This window comes from Diadema antillarum, unplaced genomic scaffold (assembly GCF_040938485.1).
Source record: "Diadema antillarum isolate AM-2024a unplaced genomic scaffold, OU_Dant_1.0 scf00000089, whole genome shotgun sequence".
Lineage (NCBI taxonomy): Eukaryota > Metazoa > Echinodermata > Echinoidea > Diadematoida > Diadematidae > Diadema > Diadema antillarum.
Genome location: NW_027270978.1, coordinates 169417 through 181609, shown reverse-complemented (window position 1 = coordinate 181609; position 12193 = coordinate 169417). Strand labels below are relative to the sequence as shown.

At 35.4% G+C, this 12193-nt stretch overlaps 1 protein-coding gene across 1 annotated transcript in view; it reads left to right on the top strand.

Annotated features, from left to right (window-relative positions):
* The window catches only part of LOC139718140 (cadherin EGF LAG seven-pass G-type receptor 2-like), a 168677-nt gene that overhangs the window by 147775 nt on the left and 8709 nt on the right, over positions 1–12193 (top strand). Inside the window, exons 22-28 of the mRNA XM_071629623.1 lie at positions 5–71; positions 662–741; positions 3234–3402; positions 4015–4098; positions 4692–4929; positions 7256–7303; positions 10058–10144. Coding sequence (XP_071485724.1) covers positions 5–71; positions 662–741; positions 3234–3402; positions 4015–4098; positions 4692–4929; positions 7256–7303; positions 10058–10144 — 773 coding nt within the window. The remainder of the gene's footprint in view (positions 1–4; positions 72–661; positions 742–3233; positions 3403–4014; positions 4099–4691; positions 4930–7255; positions 7304–10057; positions 10145–12193) is intronic.

Genomic DNA, 12193 nt, shown 5'->3' with positions numbered 1-12193 from the left:
ACAGTTGCTGGTTTTCGGTGGAAGATCTGCTCATTTGGAGCTTTGCAGGTCCAGTCCTGGCTGTGGTAGCTGTAAGTGAACACCCCTTTTTATTCCAAGACAAGAACCCCCGTTCCCCCGACAGCTTCCTGGGGTTGGGGATGCTCTGGGTTAATTTTCATTGGGGTAGTTGTATAAAGAGCTATTTGTCAAGGGGAAAGTTAGTCCGGATATGTCCTACAACCCCGCAGTAGACTATAATTACCAGAATTCCATATGAAATGTAGTTTGCAGATGCTTGTAGCTTGCATTTGTTGGGAGAAAGCTTTCATAATTTGTTTAATGATAATTGCTGGTTCAGGTATGAATGATTGTTATCAAAGATTAAAAACCAATGCATATACCATTTTAGATTGATCCAGGTATAATATTCCTTGTCAAAGAAATTGTCAGGAGGTCAGGGTTGTCCTTCAGAAAGAACAGGACATAGGGATTATGCCCTTTTTAACCCGTCTAAGGTTGGACTGATTTTGCTATAACACGCATTTCCCATAGACGCCTGCCTGAGTATACTCGGGACTCATCTTCGACAGGTTAATTTCCAATTAAGTGCAGTATGTACGTAATAAAATGCAGGGTTTTAGAAAATACCATTTTACCCTTTATATTTTCCTCATCACAGATGAATATGGTTGTCATTTTCCTGGCCATAGTGGAATCGTGCAAATCAGGACAAAAGACTCCCGAATTTGGAAAACTGAGGTAAGAATCCGGCCTAATAGTCACATTCATCGTCATCATTATTCCACAGGAGTAGCAACTCACAACCTGGTGCTGTTCCCATGTGATGCAAACAATAAATAAGTGGATGATACTTCTCGTGATAAGAGGATCCTCAGAATAGAATTCTGTTTTTGTTGTAACATGCCCTTTGTCTCTATAAGTGCGTGGTACTATGGTTCCTGGGCCAGTGGTAAATGCATTTTGAGTATGCATTTATTTAGAAGCCATTTGTCTACTCTTTGTTATGAACCCATCCTTTTTTCCATTAATTCCGGGAAGTTTGGGTGTTCAAAACCCAATTGGTACCAAAAACAAACATTTTGAAAAATTAATGTTTTTGTCTTTCTGCTGCTTGCAAAAACTGAATAGAATTTTGAGATATTTGTAGCTTCTTTCTTTAACTCTGAAAAGAGCATTTGTGATTTACGTTGTGAAAGCTACATCAAAGTCAATAGTTGTGCAAATGTTATTTACTTACTTGAAAGAATATGTATTTTTTGAAACCAGTGCACTAACTTACATGAAGATTAATGTTTACATTAGGCAATGTATGACTCTCACACCTTCCCAAATGTCAGATCATGTTCATCTGGATTAAAAGATAATTGGATGAATTAAGATATTTTAAAAACATGTGGAAATGATTTGATGCCATAGCAAGTTAAAGAATGAGTAGTGGATATTGATGAGATTGTGCTGTCGTGACTTTCTCTGTTTGAACGCTGCTCATTTGACCTATCCAGTTAGATATACTGCTGAAAATCATATATTAATCTGATAAGATTGTAAAAGAGTTAAAGAAGTTTTGAGGAAAGCAAATCAAACTGTGGTTGAGTAGCAGGAATAAATGTTTGCTATTGATCGGTGTGGGCAGTTTGAAGATAAACAATAAATATGTAATAACTGATTGATTAATGATAAATGCATTTGTTTTATTTCCCACTCTTAATTTTCAAACATTCTGTAGACCACTGATGTAAGTTCACATGTCGCTAGCTACTTAATCCCCTGTGTGCTATGAGTGTTAATTGGCTCAGAAAACTCCATAGTTTCATACACTTTGTCCAAAGTCCGTGGCACAAAAAGGGTTAAGTTCTGTGAATTATCTTCGCCTTGGGAGAGAGGTTAAAATTTCATGTCGGAATCATCCAGTATTTGTAGCTTGTGAAGTAAATGTTTTAGTGATATGGGTTCTTCCGATAATTATTATTTGAAAGGAAATGATTGTGTCATTTAATTTCACAGTGCATGATGAATGTAGCTTGTTAATTTTGCAGCTGTATTTTTTTTTAATGCTGTTTAACTTTATTTCTGTGACTGTTATAATTTCAAGTTATTATTTATTTCTTAAAATGCGATAGCATCGTTGTTGTTTTATTTTTTTTGGTGTTTTTTTATTTCATCATGAATTAAGGTTATTTGCATAAAGTTGTATTAAAATGCACTCTCACCCGTCTCATTAGCTTTTTTTTTTGATTGATCACTAGAAGCTAGTTGCAGGTTTATTCAAATTTTTCTTACTTGTCTTATTGTAATAAGTGCATTTTTGTATGGTCTTGTGTTGTCTATATGAGTCATCATCAATAATGCAGGTTTTGCATGTTTTTACATTAGTTCCTTATTATTTCCAAACTATTTGTTCACTAAGTAAAGAACTGCAAATTAGGGACCACATATTTAGCAACATGTAAATCCTGAATGTTTTGCCAAATATTTCTTCTCTAAAGCAACAATTTTTGTGACATGTACAGCAAACTGCGATTATAGCGGTTGGGCAATAGCTTTACACCTAGAACTTAATGTTCTTTGTTGTTGACTATCGATCAGTTTCATCACTGCATGTATATGTAGCACATACAGAGCTAATACCCACAGGTAAAAAAAAATCTATATAATTATTGTTTATATGAAATTTTGACTTCCCGTGCATTCAGGTATAGATGTTTAGAGATATCTTGAAAGATGACACTATAATGCTGCCAGAATCTATAAAGCTTGGATCTGATTTGATAAAAATTATAACATGTCTTTTGTATTAAAAAATTTGATTTCTCTTTTGTACTGTACGTATTGTGGCATTTTATCAATGACTATATTGTTTCTTCTATCCGTCCGCGTTGTCAACACTATATCTCTGCGCATTTCTCTCTGTCTCTGTCCCTCTGTGTATTTCTCAAAAATCTCCCTCTGTCTGTATGTCTTTCAGTTTGTCTCTGTCTCTGATTTCTCCCTTTGTCTGTTTGTTCGTCTGTCTGTGTTTCTCCTAGTCTCTTACCCAGTCTCTATCTGTTTTCATTTCACTTTCATACCCTGATTTTTAATTACCTGTGTCAGTTTTGTCAGCGTATATTTGCATATCTGCAATTTCCCTTTGCAGCTTTGCTGAATTTCTCATTCAACCTGTGATTGCTCATGTCCAGTCCATCTTTCTCTGTGTTCACTGATGTGTCTTCTTTTTATTCCCACTGCAGGTCGGGGATTAGGTCGGCGGGTATCCTGCTCCCATTACTGGGGATCACATGGGTGTTTGGGCTGCTTGCTGTCAACCAAACTGTGATCATCTACCAATACCTCTTTGCCATCTTCAATGGACTCACTGGTCTTGCCATTCTCCTCTTCCATTGTGTGCTAGACTACAGGGTGAGATATAGAATATGCTCCAATAATTGAAGAGTTTTATTGCAAAATTAGCTAAGCACCATTTGTAAGCATTTCAAAGTAAGTTCATCATAAGATAGAGCAAAAATCAAACCTTTCCAGTAATACTTCACATGTGACTTAACAAGGATTATTCTAGAAGTTATGATTAAAAATATCCTGCATTTTCTTTGGGTTTCTTTTAGGGATCAAATATTTATGTCAAGAGCTTTTATAGCTTGTATTAAGAGTCGTATGGAATTTAGCAGAAATCTACTCGTCAACCTGTGATAGTTTCCAGTGTGTGTGTTTGCAGGGTTGTTTTGTAGAGCTAGTATTATCAAACCTGATGTATTTGTGGCTTTTTGCAGCTGTTTAGACTAATCTATGACAATTAAAAGGAATGGTCTCTGTAATTGGAATTTTAGTGATAAAATAATTGGATGCGATCCATTGCTTCCCGTTTTTAAGGACATAATTGGAATGAAGGCAGATTCTACTCTTAGCAAAAATTATGCTGTAAGGTATCACTGTCTGAGTTGGTCTCCATTAAAGTAAGTTGCTATGGTAACTGTGATGTGTTTCTATTTTTTTCCTGTCTGTCCTCCACCTCAGGTGCGAAGAGAATGGTGCATTTGTTGTGCACGCATGCAGGGCAAGCAGTACAAGCCAGGGGACATGAACACCAGTACAAACTCGGTGAGTTGACCACAGTCCAATGGCTGTATTCTCAAGTTTGCAAACTTTAATAGATTACAGATAATTTAAAGCTTATAATTATCACCATCACACAGTTAAAACCCCACATACATATTGCTCTAAATCATAGTGAACACCTATAACATGTGAGTAGGCAGTCAGTTCCATACCCCACTTTCGCATTTCTAATCATTGGTTAACTTGAAATGGTGAAAGATTGCCTTTGATAGTCAACAGTTGGTGGATTAGTGTCATGTTCTATGCCAATTGCATGTCTCATAAGCTCTGCATTCCATATTTGTGGGAAGAGTACACACTGTCATGTGTGGTACTCCATTCCCATTCGATACAGTCGTGCACTTGTCTGTTGTGCAGAGCACATTCCTTGTGAAATTTGGTTTGTAGCATGGACTAAACTTTGGAAGATTGCATTATAAAACAGTATGAAGGAACCTAATCCCTTGCATAACAGTGATAGATTAGACTTTAATGTGCCTATTTATTTGTTGATCTGAATGATACTTCATACACCACTGATATAATTTCTCTTTGACCTATCTCTCCTTCCCCCCCCCCAATTCTCCCAACAACAGCGATCTGCCCTGACCTACAGCAAGAACGACCCGTACGGCACGCCCAACCGGTACAACATCGGCATCTCCACGGGGTCGATAGGCGCCAGCAGCCGCAGCTCCAAGATGAGCCAAGTCCCGTCGTACCGGCCCGAGGGCTACCTCCGCAAGACGGCAAGCACCACAACCACCTCGCCCTCTGCCCACTTCGACTACAAGCCCCAGTACTACCGCAACAATGCTGAGACCAATCTGGATGGTAAGTACAATATATATCATCTTCTTTCATGTCTAAACTACAAATATCTGATTTCCATCTCCTGTACACTGTATATGGCTTTGTGTCTGCAAACTTGGTATGACATTTTCAGTTTTAAAGTAGAAAGGTGTCAACTCCATAGATTTCCAATGGTGTTTGTGCCCTTCTGCTACTGAATGTCTATCCAATCATTAAATGCATCAAGAAAGATGTAAGAGCTTACTACCACAGTATCATGGGGTTTTAGCATCTTCACATTCCTTATGTCTTGGGGAAGAGGTTACATCTTTGATGAAAATATATATATATCTGTCTTATTATACTGCATTTGTAATGTTTCTTATTTGTTCTTAATAATCTATAACCCTATGTGATCCTCCGTTATATGGGTGAGGTGAGGGACTCTCACAACATAAATGTATCAGTTTGCATAACTGCAGTCTCATTTATCTGTTACAATGACCACCATCCATAAAATGTCTGAACATACCCTTCCACTTTTGTATCCTGTGATATATCATGTTGAGATGAGTGTTCATCTTTTTTTAAAATAATATATCAATATATCATTCATATCATTCATTAATAAAGGGAAGTATGATGTACATTTTGCATGCAAAACATTTGGATTTTATCATTTCATTTGGACGTTAAAGTTTGTTCCGCTCGAGTTATATCATACCATGATTGCTGAATTCAGCCAGTGTGTTCACCATTTCATGGAAGCCTCATGGTTTTCACACACCTTGCATGATGATAACAGACATATGAGAGACTTGGATGTCATGGACCATAAACTTTTTTCCCCATCATTTCCAAGATGGGATTGTTCCCCAAGGATTCAGTATGAGGCACACATGATTCCACTCACAATGGCGTGATTTTGTTAGATATCATGCAAACATTTTCTCTTGAGTCACACATGTTTGGAAAGTCTCCATTGAAAGATTTTGCCCAGTGTCATTCACAAATCAGTCAAGAAGCATCATTGGGGTGACAAGAGAATTCTTTGTCTGGCTGCCTGGCTGCCTCTTTGACATTTGAATTGACCTTTGCATCCTTGTCGAATGCCTAGATATAATATTCATGGCGTTAAAGTCATTTCATAGCATTGTGCAGAACATTAGTCGTATGAGCTACAATCATTGAAAAAATGAAAAGAAACATTGTCCAAAGAAATATTGAAACATTTACAATCCACATGTGCCTTTTCTGCAATATTCTTTCTGTGACACAAGGAATGGTGAGAAATTTAAAGGGTTCTGCAGATTTCATGTAGCCTACCCTTCCCCCGTGACCCCCCCCCCCCCCCCAAAAAAAAATGTAAAAATTCACATATAAACAAACAAGAATGTTGAAAGAATACACTCTTACATATTCTGTTCGAAGTCATAATTTTGTATTAGAATAACTCATAGTTGTTGAAGATAAGAAATTACATCCTGAATATACCTCCCTTAAACTGCTTCACTGCACTAACTCAACCATTATCAAAATAGTGCCGCACCTATGCGAATGATAACACTAGATTCAAGAATTTACAGTATGAATTACATTTCTTGGAAGTAAGAAACACATTAGAAAATACTGAAATATTTCGCCCTCTTCCAAATACTTTCCATGAGTGTGCACATAACCACACTCTTGTTATAATATGCATAATCGACTAGAATAGCAGCATTTCATGATTATTATTTTGGCTGTTATTTCTATGGCAATATCCCAATTAACTGAAGGGCTTGAACTTTATTGGAACTGACATAACTTGTTATCTTTAGAAAGCCTCAAGAAAACATTTGTTGAGATAACTTAATCTGCAAAATTTTAGTCCCCTAAAATGGTATGAAATGAAATGGTATCTTTTGATATGATTTTGTTTTTCAATTATAACTCATGAAGTCAGCCTCCAAATGTTATGCACAATTCAGTGACATGCAAAAATAAAAATGCTTGTGAAATCATATGCACCTATTTACCACATTGATCTCTGCAAAACTTTATTTTTGGTAACAAATCAATAAAGAATTGAAGGTCTCAGAAAATTATTAAGGAGGATGATGGTGATGATGATGATTCACAGTACTTGTGTGGTGCCATGTATTTGTTTAGATACAATTAAAGCCATAGCCTCCTCCAAGAGAGTTGGCAGTTGAATGCCTGATGAGCTGTTGGAAAATGTTGGCATTAAGAATGCTTACTAACGATAGGGGGCGCTCTGCTCATACCACTGTCAGGATGTATCCACCCATGTAATAACTGCATGCTTCCACCCTTGTTGCTTCCACGTATCCATGCATCCCTCCCTCCCTTTCTCTCTCCTTAACAGCACCTCATATGGGTATGATGGGACACACGAATCCTGTTAATGTCCTAGGTGAGCATCCCCCAGTTAGATGGCTCTACTGCCCATCTATCATTGTGTGCTTGCGTGTGTGTTTGTGCACCAGTGACTCACAGTAACATGTGGTAGATGATATATGTATATATTTCATCTATCTCCCTCCATCTACATTTTTCTGTATGTATCATGCCTTGATGTGTATCTCTGTCTCTCTTTATCTATTTCTTTCTTGCTATCTGTCTATCTCCCAATCTATCTCTCTATATCTATGTCTATATCTCTATCTCAATCTCTATCTCTATCTCTATCTATATCTCTATCTCTATCTATATCTATATCTATATCTTTATCTATATCTCTCTATATCTATGACTATATATATCTATCCATCTAGTGTATGTTTGTATGTTTATCTGTCTGTATGTATGGATATATATGAATATAGAAACTACTCTTTCAGACAATCTGTACTAATGTTTTCTTTATTGAGATAGACATGATCTGTTGAACCTGTTTTCGGATCAAATATTCACCCCCTATATAATGTTGTGTGACCTATGTGTTTGTTTTTTTTTTGTTTTTTTTTACTGGGACTTTTAGTGGCCAGCACAATATAAGTCATACAGAAGGCACAAAACAATCCTATACCTCTGTCTAATTGTAGTTTATGGTCAATCCCTATAAGTATGTGTTTCACTTGCATACTAAAACAGGTAAATTCATGCTAATTTCTCCAATCGAGATTAGATGCTTCCCATAAATCTGCAAACTCATTGAATTTTTGTATGGCATTATAGATCTTCCTTTTTATCAACTACAGCAGTTAACCAGTCATAATCATTTACCTGTTGATCATAGTGTATGATATGCTGATGTATTTCTTTTTGTTAGTTTGCTGTGTCATTTTCCTGATTTGGAAGGGAAAATGATTTAACACATCCCTTTTATTTTGATGAAATACTTGTAGATTTTGACGTTGGATTTCTAAATTTCAAAGAGGTTGATTTTGATATACTTAAATGAGGGACAGGAAAATGTCATGTTGTTTTGTTTAAAAGGGTTGAGGTGGTGGAAACTAATTAGATACTTTAGTTGCCATTTGACATTAAACAAAAATAAGTGCATAAAGGGGGTAGTATTTAAACAGCAAATGGTTCTGTGGGCTCTGGGTATATATGTCAAAATATCAAGCATTTCTGGAGTGCACAGTTTATTCAGATGTTTCTTAGAATATTTTGTGACTTAAGTGCTCTTTTTTCTTAGATGGAGGGTAAAAAACAAAGAAGAATTCACTGTAAAAGGCAGCAGAAAAAAAAGAAGAGAGGAAAGGCTCAAGGAACATTTGAGCAAAATCAGGCATTGACAATCAAACCATGTGACATGTTTGATTGTTTGTTTGTTTGTTTGTTTTGTACATAAAATGGTACTGAATTTTAATAGCTACCCTTGAAATATTCTTGAACAATTTTAAGGAAGAGGAAACATATCTTTAGAAAATTCATGAAAAGAAAACAAATGTCATTAGCAGTTTTTGTGGATGAAGAAAATAAGTGCGCATTCTAGGCATGTCTCCAATACATTGATCTGAAATGGTTGAGCTATATCTTTGCACAGATATTTTATCAGTCAAAACCATTTCCTTGTTTATCCAAATCACTTAGATTCCTTGGAATCTATCAGTTTTATATGATGGCTTTTCCGAAAAGCAGCTCTGCCCTTTGAGTGAATTCTCCTTTAAAACATCTGTGTGAAGTCCATGTCCTGTGTTTCTTTTTTTTGTAGTTCAGTGTGTATCTTGTGTATTGAATTTATATTTTTACCAATATTTTGTAGACAATTATCTGTTTCTGTTAAGTGTGATATATATTCACGTTTATTCTGTAATTCGGTATCGTATTATTCTTGAATATTTTGTAAAGAATCATAGTTTTGTATTACCATAATGATTATTATAGTCACTGTAATTCAGCAATTCAAAAGTGCCATAAGTAAAAAAAACAAAAGAAGCAAGACTTTGACAAATTTGGGCTGCTGTTTTTTGACTGGTGTCATGTAGAAGCCGTGTACACATTTCGAGAAGGATGGCCGGCAAAGTTATGTGAGTACTGGATATGTCATACTGCGCTATGTGGTTTCCCCCAAAAATGGCAGTATTAACACATCCAGACTAGATGAATAACATATCACAGTGCTTCTAAAGTTCCCCGATTCCATGGAAAGTACCTGTAATCTTTGACACTTTTAATCCAAACTGCACCACCTAATGGAATGGCACGATGTCACTTTGATGGAGAATGGGATTGACGTTTGAGATGTTCTGCGAGTGTTTGCATGTACCCTGGGTAGATTTTGAGTAGCCCATTGCAGGAGTTCGGTGAGAAAAATCAGCTTTCATGTGTGTGTCAAAGACCTAATTCAAGCAAATCTGTGTGTGAACAGAAACCACGTCATTACATCCTAGAGTGTTTGACAAAGAATATGATCATCATTATCATCAGTAAATGTAACATTTACATGCAAAAACATCACAACCATTCATTTGGCTTTACTCAATTTGATTAAAAAGAAATCATCAGAAACCAGAATTAGACAAGTTGTCATTTTTTTCTCCTCATGGTTAATCATCTCCAGCTTTGTGTTTGTTTGTGAACAGTCATGATAACATTGTAAACTAAGTTGTGTTTCATTGGCATTTGAAATGGTGTGATTGAAGGGAACACCCTCCTAACATGTCCATAAAATGATTTGCATGAATTTTGCATCGGACCATGCCCGCACTCCGTTCAGACTGGGACTTTGATTACAACATCACGCGACGCGTGGCCTCGTGCAACACCAGTAGTTGTACGAGCAGTCGCAGAAGAAAGCGGCGCGGTAAGGACGGGTGTTGCAACCCCATGTCAGTCAGTTGTCGTGGCAACCTGTCAGAAACTCTTGCTGCAAAAGAAAAAAAACTGCTCTCAGTTGGTTCTATATGATCGACATGTTTTATGTTTAATAGGTCATCATCGTGGATGACCTTTTGCTTTTATGATTTCATCTCATCAGGCGGACATCATTTGCATGATATTGGTGGCAAGAATTTTGTAGTCTGTGGGTTTATACTTATCTTCACTTTTTACTTCCTACTATTTATAATTTCACTTGAACAATTGGCATTGTCAGATCTTATATATTTATATGTGTATTATACATAAATATATGCATGTATCCCAGTCATCTATACATCAATTGGTTTGTTATCCTAGGTGTAAGTTTTGGAAATTGGTAGAGTAAATGGTACTGCAAATTTTTGTTTCACAATCATATGGATGACATCATTTGACACAAATTCAAGCAATATGTTGTGAAGAAAATTTTTTAAAGATTACAATAAAACTTTAGAATTTCAGCAAACACTTAGCATTTGTGTTCAGCAAAAAAAATATATATATATATTTTTTTTTCACTCATCCCACATACTTCTGTCTTTGTCTGCACTGTATATCCTACATAATCCTCAGCGAGCTTGTTTATTTTTTTGTTAATATCCATATTCTACATGTTAATGCATGCATGGAAAATGTGCATTCAATCTTCAGGAACAAGTTTGGTCAGTTTCAAACAATTTTGTTATCAAACTACACAGTAGAGATATTTCATGAGGAATGCAAATTTCGTTATTGCTTGAATTCATCTCCTGAGTTATCAGGATTTTATAGAAAGTATTTAGAGGATAATGAGATTAATGTGCATGGATGTTAGTCCCAGATGCCTTGCATTTGAAGATGCACTTGGAAAAATACAAATATGAATATCTATATATTTTGAAGTTGAATATCCAAGACTTTTTTTCCATAAAACGTAGTTCTAATCCATTCTTAATGGACTTTATGCAAGAGAATTGTTTCTCAGAAATATAACTTTAAAAACAAATTTTCACTAATCATATATTCTTAAATTGGCGTGTTTCATACACGAAAACTGATATTACTATTCCTACATAAGCTTGTCAATGTAGGTAATTTCCGAGCCATACTTAGACTTCAGTAAGATTTTGGAAATGTTCTGTACACTTTGTTTGTCCTTGTGAATGAGTATATATGGGATTTATGATTTCAACAGTTTGATCAACAGTATTTTTGTACATTGTAAAAAAAAAACATTACTGAAGTAATGATATTTGACATTTCAGTTTATTTCCATTGATTCAGTATTCAATGTCACACATTTGTTTTATGTGAATTGTTGTCTGTGTGTGTTAATTACTTTCGTGTTATCATCTATTGCATTTGCAACTTATTAGTAAAGCTACATTAATTTTGCAATAAGAGACTATTTTGTGAATAGTTGTGTAACATAAAAACAATTCCAAAAAGGTCTTACACATAGCATTGATAGTTATGTAAGACTTTGTATTAGTCATGATAGTTTGAGAAATTGTTTGTAATATCTATTCTTTAATGTGCATATCTTTTCTGTCCTGGTCAAAAATGCATACAAGCTTTGAAGGATAGTTTTCAAGCTATGTAACTTTGATTTTATTTTTCTTCATAGCTACAAGACAGTAGGCAGTTCATGTAGTACAAGAATAGCACTGAAATCATTCAGGCTTAGCTGCTTTTACTGCCTTCTCGTGTACATGAATAATTCTGTGTATGATTAGTGTAAATATCATTATCTTTTGACAAGCTGTGCACTCCTGTACATGCAAAATTGGATATGAAATGTGATTGCATTTGACCTGTCACCATGCTACATAATATAAAGTCAAAGACATTCAAACGGAGAAAAAAAATGTTGTAAAAAGGTGTTTTTGAAAAAGAAAAGGTATCTAGAATTTGTTTGAAATATCCAAAAGTTTGATATCCCAATTAAATTTTTTTTCTTCTGAAAATGAAGGTTTAGAAATGATTTGAACTTTGAAACTTTTAATAAGTACAT